The sequence below is a fragment of the Coffea eugenioides genome, chromosome 6 (genome assembly GCF_003713205.1).
Source record: "Coffea eugenioides isolate CCC68of chromosome 6, Ceug_1.0, whole genome shotgun sequence".
Classification (NCBI taxonomy): Eukaryota; Viridiplantae; Streptophyta; class Magnoliopsida; order Gentianales; family Rubiaceae; genus Coffea; species Coffea eugenioides.
Window position 1 is genome coordinate 14,887,738 of NC_040040.1, and position 13,468 is coordinate 14,901,205.

General features: G+C 39.0%; 2 protein-coding genes and 1 long non-coding RNA gene across 3 annotated transcripts; 1 reads left to right on the plus strand and 2 right to left on the minus strand.

The window, feature by feature from the left end:
- Window positions 1–250: 250 nt before the first annotated feature.
- On the minus strand, window positions 251–4,991 carry LOC113774499. The gene is made up of 3 exons (XM_027319027.1): window positions 4,600–4,991; window positions 3,500–4,029; window positions 251–1,306 (listed from the first exon to the last, which is right to left on the minus strand). Exons 1-3 carry the CDS (start codon window positions 4,718–4,720, stop codon window positions 638–640), a joined length of 1,320 nt encoding a protein of 439 aa, XP_027174828.1. The 5' UTR covers window positions 4,721–4,991; the 3' UTR covers window positions 251–637.
- Window positions 4,992–6,459: 1,468 nt separating this feature from the next.
- LOC113774501 lies at window positions 6,460–7,971 on the plus strand. Its single transcript, XR_003468818.1, has 3 exons — window positions 6,460–6,660; window positions 6,798–6,969; window positions 7,748–7,971. It is a non-coding gene; the product is annotated as an uncharacterized LOC113774501 (long non-coding RNA).
- A 158-nt stretch (window positions 7,972–8,129) lies between these two features.
- LOC113774500 lies at window positions 8,130–12,109 on the minus strand. Its single transcript, XM_027319028.1, has 4 exons — window positions 10,843–12,109; window positions 9,795–9,865; window positions 8,821–9,358; window positions 8,130–8,728 (listed from the first exon to the last, which is right to left on the minus strand). Exons 1-4 carry the CDS (start codon window positions 10,972–10,974, stop codon window positions 8,537–8,539), a joined length of 933 nt encoding a protein of 310 aa, XP_027174829.1. The 5' UTR covers window positions 10,975–12,109; the 3' UTR covers window positions 8,130–8,536.
- Window positions 12,110–13,468: the final 1,359 nt, after the last annotated feature.

Genomic DNA, 13,468 nt, shown 5'->3' on the forward strand with positions numbered 1-13,468 from the left:
TCATCACATACATTAAATTGTTACGATACATTTTTCTATAAAAACTATAAAAAAAATAGCAATCCAAATGAGATATTTTTCTGGGGAAAGGCACCATATGCTCTTAATTTGTGCAGATTTCTGAAACAATTAGGCACCACTGGTCTACCTTGTTTGGATTGCATTTTTCTGAATTTTTTTATAAAAAAAATTACTGTAAGTCTGTAACGATTTGTATATATATGAGGAAAAAAGGTGATTGCAAAATGTGTTCACGAAAAACGTAACAATTTTTACTTGAAAAATGGCAATCCAAACACACCTAGCTACTAGTTATGTTTCTTATTTCAACCAATCTGGGGTTTCTGAAATCTTAGAAGTTATTTACAGCTAAATCTCAACAGCATGGCAAATATGCTACATTAGGCAAAATTACACAAGCTAAAGTTACAGACATTTGAATTGCAGCCATGACCGGGGATGGGGTTTTTGGGGGGAGGGGAGGGGGGTTGTCGGGGCGGGAACAGTAACTGGAATTACTGCCTTTGGAAATCAGGTTGCATCTCTCCAACAATTTCAGCAGCTAGATATTTATGCAGAAGGTTAACCTGAAATATAACAGTCAAGACCATTATCATGTCTTCTCGCTGCCTGATAATCATCTTCCTAACACAGCCCCATCAGCATCTTCATTATTTATATTATCTCCTATGGTAGCTTCGTCAGCTTCTTGAAGCCGGGTCATATGCTTCTTCCCCTTTCTATGTGCTTCCATCACACTTTCATTGTAGGCTCCTACTTGGCACATCTCACACCAAAATGTGCATATTTTCTTCTTCTTTTGCCCTTTGTTGGGGGCTTTCTGAACTCCCAAGTTTTTCTTCCTTGTATTGTCTGTCTTATCACTTTCTTCCGAAATTGACACATTATTTTCTTTTGTCCGTTCTGTACTTGAATTAATCTGAAGCGAAGATTCCCTAGTTTGATTAAACTGCGACAGTTCTCCCCTTGATTTCAGTCCCATCTCTGAGCTGATCTTATGAGCAACTTCCACTGAAGGCTTGATGTCTTTCTTGGGGAATGTGCCGATGCCAATATTATTACCATTCCTCTGCGCCCTCAAAGCAGCTTCTTTGGACTTGTGTTTCTTTCCTTGGATGTGATCATTCAGGCCCCGCTCACTTGTGGCACTAACCTGACAAAGCGCACAACTCCATTCCTCCTCCACTTTCTTCTTTGAAACTCCACCTGAGAGGTCACCTGCACCCTCTTCTTCCGGTGGAACAGCTTTCCGCTTTGCTCCCAAAAGTGATGCATCAGGTTTAGCCTGTGTAGAGAGCTCAAAAAATCCATAATCAAGTCCATAACTGTTAAGTACAAAGGGAAATGACAAGAACAACAATTATTAGTTTAGATCAAACCAAGTGTTCTGGCAAAATGTGTACCATCCATTGGCCATCTACCTTTGAACAAAAAGACTTGATCTGCTCTATTTGAATAGAGTAACACCACTTATACATGCTAGAGAGAGAGAGAGAGAGAGAGAGAGAGAGGACTAGGGGCACAGAACAGAAGTTGTTTTCCTAAGCAGGCCAGGCCCTGATCTATTTTAGTTAATTCCGAGTACTATTTTAGCTGCCAGCTTTAGCTCCATTCACTTATCTAAAAAATGCCAGTAAGCATAGTCATGCCATTACAGCCTAAACCAGTTTCTAAATCTAAAAGTCACATGATGACAAGAAACATAGCTTCCAACAACGACTGTATTGAATTCCCAGTCTCAATTTCTCTCCAGAGTTGGGTGGCTTGTAACCAGTCTCATTGGTAAAACACATTATATCCTAGCATGATTTTGGATATTGTCTCCACTTTAAATGTCGTTTATTAACGCTTGATTATCCTGATCCCAGAAGGCCAAAGTGCAATAGACAATCATGAGTGATGAGACTTCCTGATCTAAACCATGAATGTATTGACCAGGTATGCATGGTTGAGATCAGTTGATCACGTCAGCCTCGACCGGCGATGGCACTCTCGCCCCCAAACTGTGAATTACCAACAGGGGTAAATTACATTGAACTCCCGAATTCTATACCTATTTACAGTTAAAAATGCCAATAGCTCTTCATTTTAACTTTGAAAAGCAGCTCTTCCCAGAACCTGTAATGCCACCCCATGACTCCAAGACCATATATTTATGAATTTCAAAATGCTAATGACATGTCTGTGAATTTATCAATAAAATCAAGAAAGATAACAAATGGTTAAATTGCAAAAGAACAAACTTTCAAATCCCAAACGTATGATATAAAGATGACCAAAGAAATTCTCTCAAAAGGATTCACAACCAACATCCTAATCAAGGAGGGCAAGATCTGATAGTTGATGGATTCAGCTTGTAAAACATATCAGATTGAGCTCGTGATTTACAAGTAGAATCCAATTAAATCCAAACCCAACAATTAGAATGAAAGTTCTTAATCCTGTCTTTAAGAAATCCTTGGATCATCTGTAGTCATACAACTTGGGATTTGTTTATTATTGAACATAAATTACAACACAGAACTTCAAATGAGTGTACTAAATGAAAACAGAAACAATAAGAACTTGATAGGTCAGAATTCACGACACCAAAAGGAAGAGTTGCTCCCAGCCAAATCCAATGAGAACACTACACAGTTACCACCAAGGCAAATGAGACAAGTATCAAAGGCAAAGAACAGAGAACCATAACCAATAATAGAAACAAAAAGAAATTATAAAATGGAAGGACATTTGCAAGCCAGGACCAGCTAAGGACAACGTCAACAAGATAATGATGTGCAAAACAGAAACTATCTATGTGAAAGTCTAACAATTGGTTAACACCCTCCCTCCCCGGTGCACAGAACAGGTGCAGAATATCCCCCCAGTATTTTGAAAGACCTTAACACAGTATCTGTTATAATGGAGATAATCAGCAAGTTTTTTAGGAAAAGCAATAAGTAGGTGGCACTCCTTTTCTACAGGGGGTGTAACCAGCAAATAACATCTTTCTCCAATGTTTGTCATAACAAAAGTTGAATTTCAAGAAGAGATGGTAAAAAGTCTGTAGATCATTCAAAATAGTGAGTCAGAGAAGTTCTTTTAAAGCTTGATAAACAATCTGACTGAAGTTCTTCAATCCACCACGGAAAATGATCTCCAATTATCAGCCACATCACCCAAAAAGACATGCAACCTTTTTTGTGGACCAAAGCTCACATATAACATCAACCTCAAATTCCGTTGGAAGAAAGTAAAACAATTGCATGGGCATTTATGGCTAGACATACAAAACCCTGTTTAATAAGACTAACAAAAACCAGACCTTGATACTCTACAAAACGGAGCATACAAACAATTTATGACTATAACCACAATCAAATGGTAATGATAGAACATGCCTTGAAGCTCTAAAAATGTTGTGATCCAAATGCAGGTGAACAATCTTACCACTTAAACAGATCCAAGTGTGAGAAATAGAAAACTACATACTGACCAGTATAACAATTTTGTCTTTTTTAACGTCTGCTGGAGATGACATAAACTCTTTAATCTTTGGCTCTATGCTTCCATGCTGAAGCGGCACCATCCCAAGTCTCCCAGTCTCATGTCTCTCCCTCATTCCTAGCCTCTCTTCTAGGGACATTGCAATTCTCTCCTCTAACGACTGCCCTTTATTATGCAGAAACAAAACATCTCTAGGCTGAAACTCCATCGCACCTCCAAATGGAAACAAAAACCTATCAAATGCATCAACTCGCCCTCTTCTGGCCCGAATGGCTAATTCTCTCTCCATCATCATCTCCCTCCTTACTTCAGCCTCCAGTGCTTGTCTCTCCGCCGCAATGATTTCTTCCCTAATCCGCTCCTTCTCAAGTTCTCTCTGAATTGCCTCACGGACATCGAGTCGATTCCTAATGTACTCATTTACTTGTCCAAAATCCGCATTAAAACAACCATTGGCCCATCCAGGGCCAGAATTGAAATACTCATTGGCCCTTCCAGAGCTTGGAATTCTATAGCCCGCTGAAACACACAGAAGCAAAAAAAAAAAAAAAGAGGAGAAACAGATCAGTAAAATTTAAGTTTAAACTCTGCATCGCGACCAAAACTTTTCAGAAATTAGATTTTAGAGAAAAAGGCTAAAAGTATGTCGAAAGCCAATTCCAAAATTCCTTGCTTGCTCCAAAGATCCTCTCTCTCTCTCCAGCTTTTGGCCAAAATTGAACTTCTAGAAGGCCAGTTTTACATTGTTAACAAGTTGCTGGGTATAAAAACCAAATTTTTGTGTGAGAAAAAAAGAAAAGAAAAATCTCTCCACTCTAACAAGCGGCATGCATTGGGTCTAGGAACACGAACCATGACAAATCCAATATCAAAATTTCAGATTTTCGACAGCGAACTATAAATGCAGAGCAAATGCAGGAGCAGTAAAAACAATCCAATAAGTTAATCTCAAAAGTGAATCAATTATTCAGATTTACCACATGCAAACAAGTCAATCCAGTTACAGAAATGAATCAATCCAGTCAAAGAACAGTTTTTTACCAGCAAAAAAATGGAAAAAAGAAAAGAAACGAAAAGGAAAAAAAGGACCTCTGATGGCTTGTTCAGTGAAGTAACTGTAGCCCGAGGACGACGCCGTCGGGTGTCTGTAATACGGCTGCGGCGGCGGAGGTGGCGGTGGTTCATCCACAGCTCTATATTTGAATTCCATTTTGCACTTACCACTTCCTATTTCTCTCTGTGCTTTACTTAAAACTGAAGGGACTGGAGAATTTAAGTGGGGGGGAGCTTTTAAATTGTTTCCTTTATGGGGGAAAGTGAGAAAATTGAGAGGCGGAACACGTGTACTTCAGGGGGAGTTTGAGACACGCGCCTCTGGCGGGAGGTAGGTGGCGTTCAGAAATTGAGACTGCCGCTATCAGTAGTATCGGGGCCTCATTTTCTGAACGGGTTGGGGGTTTTGTTCCGGCCGATAAGCCGGCGAACGTGTATGCCAGACTCTACCACTGCAAGTGAGAAAGACAATAAGCAACGTACACATGCATATCCTGTTGTTAGAACTTAGAAGTAGAGAAAACGTGCGAGAGGAAAGCAGTTGGATTCGTATTACGCAATAATCTTTTAATTTTTTGTTTGCCAAACGAAAATATTGTACTTACTAGTACTACGATGTAAAAGATTTGCCTTCCTTGTATAACAGCTCAATGAGTACGAAATTTATTGTTCTGAGGTGGATACCATAATACTAATTCAATGCTAATTAGGATTATTATGACGGGTATTTTTTTATTTATTATTTTTTTAATATAAGTATGAGATCTCAAATTTAAAATTTTTTATTTACATTTACTTTTTCAGTACCATTTAATTCGTTCCTCTACAAAATGAGATATTTAAATTAATGTATATATCTAATTCAATGTTAACTAGGGTTATTAAGACAAGTATTTTTTTATTTATGTTTTTTTAATATAAATTAAAGTTCTCATATTCAAAATTCCTTATTTATATTTTCTTATCATCTAATTCATCCCTCGCTCGTGGAATGGAATATTTAGGCCTTGCTTAGATTGCTTGTTTCCGTCGGAATATATTGTCGTTTTCCGTGATCACATTTTTCTATCACATTTTTCCCTCACATATATCAAATCGCTACAGTAATTTTTCCATGAAAAATGACGGAAAATGTAATCCAAACACAACCTTAAATTAGTGTATATCTGTATATATATAGAGATGCATGTTCCAACTTTCCACTAATTGTTAGGCCACAAACACAAAGTTAAAGTTGGAAGCCAAAGCCACAAAGTTCAATAGTAGTAACATGTGAGCATTTAAGTACTATAGCAATAACCTTTTTCTTTTTTCTTTTTTGCCTTTTTGGTGCGAAAGTATTACAGTAACTCACCGTCCTTTTCTTATCCAAAACCAAAAGTGAGGAAGAAGGTAGCGTGACTACAGGACTATACGACATGGCAATGACCAATCAACGATGAAGCAGTGGTTTGGAAACTTCACCGCTGCACGTTTGGGTCTCCCCTTCAATTAGTTACTGAATGCACGGATTCTTAAAAGTGCATTGAACGTTGAAATTTGATGGCTGCACTCGAAAATTATTCGCATTCCGACATTGAAAGACTTGTACATAAGCCTTTTTTCTATTTCTTTTCTTTTTTCCCAACTGTTGGTGTTCCGATCCCTAGAGCCCTTCCCAAAAAGCAAGGGCTCCGTATGGATTAGATATCTTTGAAAGTATTTTTTTTAAAAAATTGTACTTTAAGAATTATACATGAATTTTTTTTTATTATAAATAATTAATTATTTTTAAAGATATATTTTACAACTTTTTTGAAGTATTTTTTAAAAAATTGAAAATAATACCAATGGCGGTCACTGCCGCCCATCACTCCTTTCTCCTCTCTCCTCCCTATCTTTCTTTCTCCCCCTTCTTCTTCCTTCCTCCTCTTCTCTCTTTCCTCCCTTCTCCTTCCTTCTCCCGCCTCCCATCCCCCTTTGGTCTCGCTGCAACCAAATTGTGCTTCTCTAAAGATGAGGGTAGGAAAGAGGCGGAGGACGGCAATGACGAGGGAGGAGGGGAAGGTAGGGTGGTGATATGTGGCGATAATAGGTTGTGGATGGAAGAAGATGAAGGTGGTAAATTTTTTTTATCTTGATTATTTGTTTTTTAATTGTATTTAAATTTTGTATGAATTAGATATTTTTAGAACTGTGCAGCTATAATATTTGTATTTAAAAAACTTGTTTGTTAAACAGAGTCCCATTCTCAGGCTTGGGAACTCTTCTTCATCCTTGCATTATTTCAGCGTCCGTGTGATGATGTAACTGAGCAAGAGGTTCTCAACGAATTTCAAACAGATACAAACTTCAGCACCTAACCCCGATGTGCCTCGCTAAAACTAAAAATTCTGCAGTACTGATTCAAACTGCACGACTAGCCTGGTATGTATGTGTGGTTTCATTTGCTTAAGACACTGGAACGAAAGCCGCGTATTCTTATCCGCTAAACCATTGTAAAACAACGAAAATACCCTGATGTTGAATGAAATTAAAGGATGGCAATCAGTCAAAGCCAAAGATGACAACTTCAAAATCAATCAAAAACTCGAAAATGATTTGTTTTCTGCTTTTTGTTGGGGATGTGGGCGCTTACTTTTCTATGAGCATTTAACTAACGCTCTAAAGGTAAGCAGCGCAGCAACAATCAGGTCGCGTTTGGATTGTAATTTTTTGGAGATTTTATAAAAAATACAGTAGCGATTTGATATATATGAGATAAAAAGGTGATTAAAAAATGTGTTCACGTAGAGATTTTTTTGGTGAAGAATCCTTTCCAACCATGGAATGCAGTTCAAGAAGAGAAACGAAAGATTTTACCGGTGGCCAAAGCTGCAAGACTTTGACCAATTGACCAGACCTACCCTTCTTTCTTTGAAACTTCTTGGCTTGATCCATTGGTAAGCAGTCGACTTGACTCAAACAAGTTGCTCGCAAGCAAGAAACAATTTTGGCAGACTTTTAATCTCAGTTTGAAACATACCTGTAGATTTCATTTTTGCCATGGAATATATACGTATCACCTGAATGTTTTTGCTTAAATTTACAGAGATCCATTGAATGGGATCAAGATCACATATTTCCCCCCTAAGTAGCAAGTAGTAGCAGCAACCGTACACCCTTTTGAGTTGGGCTTAATTTGCTGACTCAATGCATTGTGCAGGTTTTCCCAAGTTTGTACCCGTCCCCAAAATTTGTACGGCCAAAAATTGGATCAGCACAAATCCTCTCACCGCACGCATATGGACAGATTGAAGGATTTGGAACCTGTTGCAGGTAGAAGAGACGCTACCAATTTGTTTATTCGCCAACCAGGCAAAGCAGAGAAAGTGGGAATAGAAAAATGCCTAAACCTTTGCAAGCACTGGTCACTAATATATATTTGAAAAGAATGTATTTGTATTTATATATATATTTCCTTTGCACGGGTGTTGCATGACGAGTACTTTATCTTCATGAATCGCGCGTTCGCTATGAAAGCAACTCATACATGTATATCATCAAAGGCTAGAGTTTTCACGTAAAGCAAAAAGGCTACAAGAAAAGGAAAGCAAGACCTTAATTTTCTTCGATTTCCAGAGTTGATGTACCAGAAAGGAATAGAGAACGAGGAGGTAAATCTGGACACCTTCTGGAACTAGATTAAGCAAGACTCAAAACTTTCCTTGCTTCCTCAGTCAAACCAGCAACGGACATTTTACAAAATCTAAGCAAAAGCCATATATCGCCTTATCATAATCCATCTGTAGCATCTATTACACATATATATGACATACATGACAGGTATCTGTATGTAAAACTAATTTTCCTTTACAGAGGAGGAAAACATAACTACATTGTCTAAGAGCCTTGCTGCTATTTTCCATATTGGCTATTGCAGCAGGGCAAGATTTTCCTAAGCCCACTAGCTAATGCTATGTTGATCTTCTACAGTATTTCACAAGCCGAGCATTCAAACCCTCAAAGCAACAGGGTCTTGCCACGAGATTTTTCGCTTCCCAATTCGAGATGAACCTTCCCCAACATTTCTACACACAGATAACTTGAGGTCATTAGACTGCTCTTCATTTCCACCTCTCATCGAACCTACCTTACTCTCCCCATTTGAAGGTTCGTAATTATTCTGTGGTTCTTCTTCCTCGGTCTGCAAAATCAAGCCGAAGTAAGCCCGTTAGAAAATGTCATAGATACCATTTGGAAGTTGTAGTTAAGTGAATGCAGTCACACATTATTTACCGATATCTCATTCAAGTCAAAGGTTGGAGCTCGACTACAAATTGTAGCTTCTTTATCACCAAGACTAGTGCCATTAATAAGACTGGTATCCTGATTCAAATCAAATAGCTGTCTTCTGCTTGCAAAGGCAGTAACATCATTTGCCACCTGCATTTTTTGGATTTTGTTCAAGTTGATTGCTGCTTCCGAGTTTGGAACTAAAGCTTCTGTGCCACTGGCTATCCTTTTTCTGAGGTTCAACTCTGAAACTGGAGTTGAACTACGAAGGTTAGCTTCCTTTCCACTATCTAATGTCTGCCTACGGTTCAAATCAAGTATTGGAGTGATATTTCTCATAGCGGCTTCCTTCCCAGAGTGCGTCTTTCCTTTGGGTTTGGGTTTTGGAAGAGGAGGCAACTTAAACAAAGCAGTTTCCCTCTTCTGCGAAATGCGACCCTTACCATTCAAGTTGTGTTGCTTCTCTACATTCAATGGCGGTTCTTGCAAGCGGTTCGACAACTTCATCTTCAATAGATACTTGTGTCTCCGTCGTAAAAACCTGTCATTTTAAATAGAAATCCACATAAGATAGCTAATTACTATTTGCCAAATACACGCAACATTAAGCGCATTAGTACAAGGACAACTAGAAAAGTGTCCACATGTATGCATTAGGAGATTAGGTAACCTATATTAGGCCTAATCAACCAAAGAATAATGCATGAGGGTAGATGATTATGGAAAACATAATTGCCTTAGTCTAGTCTCCTCCAGTACAAGTGTGTTTATCTGAGTCTAATTGGAAGATTGATATCAAACTCAAGCCACGCAATCGCTCTTAGAGCAACTTAATCAGCATGCTATTCTAGCAGATTGGTCATTACATGTATGAAAAAGTAAATCAAAACTAAAGAGAAATGCATAACACGTTATGAAAACCAAATTCCCACAAAAAGAAAAAAGCAAGAATTAACATTAAAAAAAAAAAAGCATACCGAACTTCAGCCATTAATCTCAGCTTCCTTTGTTTTGCAGCGTCAAATTTGTTTCTCAGGTCATCTGTATCCTGTAAGACAAGAAGTACATGATTTTAGTCCTCAGCCAACAGACATAGAAGTGGACTGAAAAGGACCATAAATTAACTTGATCTTTTCAGAGAAACTTGCAGCAAACCAGTTAAATCAAGACCGACATTAAGGACAACATACTGAAAATCTCCACAAAAAGATTATAATAGCTATAAGCCCAACAACTCTAGCCAATGGGTAGAACAAGAAAAATACGCAGCAGAGCATCAGTAATATAACTAACAAGCGCGCCAACCAAGAGGAGAAGAGGTTTTTTTTTTTTTTTTTTTTTTGGGGAGATGTGTGCGTGTGATTTTTTTATTGGGGAGAGGATTGGGGCGGGTTTGCTCAAATCTCTCATGGACATCAAAACATCACCAAAGCATCCCTTTGCGGTAACAAAGAGGAAAAACCGCAAGGACTTAAAATATAACATGACAGAAGACGCATACAATTCATTAGCTAGACACAACCACACTGAGAACCAAGGGGGAATAAGTATCAAGAACACTAATAAACTTAGCCATTTGTCCTAAAGGGAGGACAAATACAAATAAGATGGCCATAAACATCACGGAAAAACCATGAATTAGCCCACAATCCACCTCCTAACAAAGAAAGTCTGTAAGGAGGCAAAAACTCAACAAAAGTACAAACTGAGCTATACGGCAAGAGACAACACATCAAGCCCCAGCAAAACCATTTCCACCACCCTCACTTCTTCCAATCAGAAAAAACGTCACAAGGTATGCACAGCTCCAAGAATCTCAAAACAGGGATTTCCAAGGATACTGATCAAACCAGTAACCCATCAACAGAACAAAAATCATGAAAAGGGATATATGGCCCCAACAATTCCCACAAAAATCAGATCAAACCACCACAGATAAAACCCACAAACATATGTAACAGAACTCCATAGATCTCTAACACAAACAACAAAAATCCACGAAATAAAAGGAATAAAGTAGTTAACCTTCTGCAAGTCCTGATAGTCCTGCAAGAGAGCCTGATGTTTCAGCCTGGTCTTGGGGTCCTCATAGATACCACCACCACCATATGGAGGAAGGGATGTTTCTCCTGCAACCCTTTTCGCCTTCTTAGACATCAGATCACAGAGAATTTCAAAACAACCCTCTGCCAGAGAAAAAGTTCTGATCTTGAAAATGATCAATTGAACCACGGAAGCTGTGGCGAGAAATATGTATAGCCCAGAAAGAGGCTAGACGGTTAAAGATGAAACAAAGAATATTTATGAGACCAAGGAAGAAAAGAAAGGAGAAGTAGTAGTAACTAGCAAGAGATAAGGACAAAAGAAAGGAAATGATACTACACAACTCGTGTAAGGAAGGAAAGAAAGGTAAGCTAAAGACATAAAATAGGGAGAAAGGGAGGGGGGTATTGATGATAGGAGGGTGAGAAGGTTCTGGCTTGGTTTGCTGTTTTCTCTGTGAATAAGCTCTGACCAAGACAAAGCCCAAAAAGCCCACATAATTCGGGAAAAATGATGTATACTTTAGTAGAAGTAGTAGGAGTAGTAGTAGAAGTATGATCATTTTTTGGGTGTGTGTTCTTTTGATGAGAGACAGTGAACTAGTGATGAAGATGGGGATTTTTTGGGGGGTTGCAGAAGGGTATTTCTGGCAACGTAATAGCTTTAAGGAGGTGTGTGTTGTGTGTGAAATGGGAAATGTGAATTGTGTATTTAGGAGCATGAGGTGAGGTGAGGTGAGGTGGATTTGGTTGGAGGACATTTGAAGACATCTCCTCTTTCTTTCTTTCTTTCTTTCATTGTTTTCCCATTCTCTCTCCTTTTTGGGTTTTTCTTCAACACACACATAAATTTTGGTCCAGCTGGGCCATTACTGGGATGAGAGAGAAGAGAAGGAAGAATGGGTGGGTGGTGTGGCTGTGGTTGTGTGGACTCTTCTTTCTTTCTTTGTTTATATGGAGTTTTCTTCTCTCTTTTCCATCTTCCTTCTATATTTTTGCCCCTCCTGCTGAGGACATAGGAATAGGATATGGATGGGAAAGAGCAGGCCTTGTTATTATCTGATCTGATGTCTCCCCCCTCTATAAATATTTAGGCTTGACAGTTCTTTGTTTTTTTTTTATTTTTCCTTTCCCCTTTTATGAGGGAGAAGAAAAGAAAAGAATGAGGGCTGAGATGATGAGAAGGTGGGTGCTGAAAAAGCAGGAGTAAGAGAGAGAATGGAGGATGCTGTATTTCCTGATGTGTTGCAGTTGTTGTTGGTAGTACCTTGTTTGTAGGCTTTGGCATTGTGGGATGGCTGCTTTGATGGTGATGCCTTTTCCACAATATTATAGCTTGGGTCAGGTTGTTGTGAAATGTCACTTTTGCCCCTCCTGTGGTCACTTTCTTGTTTGCACGAGTCACCATGTACCAAAATGCCGATCTTCTTTGAATTGAACGAGTCAATATCCACAACTTGGGCTGTTTGTGCCCCTTTAGTCTGCTATTGAAGAAACCATGAGCAGCAATCAAGTTTAAGTTTTGCTCTTACCTTACCTACAGATGCCAAACCTATTGGTAACTTCCTTGTCCCCCCCCCCCCCCCTTACATGTCTCACAGATGACCTGCTAATTGCCATATTATAGTACTCCTTACTGTATGATCCTTTCTTTTCTTATGTGAAACACCAAATCCCATTTACCATACCTAACTTACTCAAATTCTTGTGGCATCAAACAATCTTGAGTCCCCACCTTCACCCACCTGCCTAGATAGATGCTACAAAAAATTCGATACTCGTAATTCTTCTAGGCAGGCAGGCAGGCAGAGGTTGAAGTTAAAGATATTCACCAGATCCCACTATGGATCCTATCTCATGATGTAAATTTAGCAGTCTCACCACTTCTTCTATTAGTTACTAATAGTGCACTCCATTTCCAGCCCACCTAAATATATATTATTTGTGCTACCAAAATGTATGGAAGATCAACTGCAATTTATTTACTAAATGCAATTGCACAATTCATCCAGCATGCACGACCACCATGGAAGTAGAAGTAGAAACTTCCATATGCGTCTGTGTGTGTGTGTGTGTGTATTTATGTATATATATACACACACAGTAACTACTGTATTTGTATTGGGTGATTGATACTTTGATAGCTTTTAAGTGGGTTGAGGTGGGGGTGGCATCCAAGAAGCTGCTGAGCAGAAATGCAAAAAAAGAAATAAAGCTGTGGAATTCTCCTGTAACAATTTTGTCGGTCACACACACAGAGTAGTACACCTCAGCCCCCTTACCAGACCACCTCCTTGCCACTTTCATTATTCCACTCCTCTGTCCTCAAGTCCTATCTGCTTTTGTGGATTTATTGTCCTTTATGGAAGTGTGCGTGCGTGGGTGTGAGAAAGAAGAGGTGGAGACCGGTGACTGGAGAGTGGGGAGACAGGTCTATTTGTAGTTGCCCATTTGGTGGCGTTCTGCTAATGGCACGATTAATTATTTTTGTTCAATCAAACTTGGCATGTGATTAGGACATATGTGTCCTGGGAGAGTTAGCACCAAGCACCAAGCACCAAGCACCAAGCACCAAGCACCAGCAGAGAGATTGACAACAAGGTCAATTT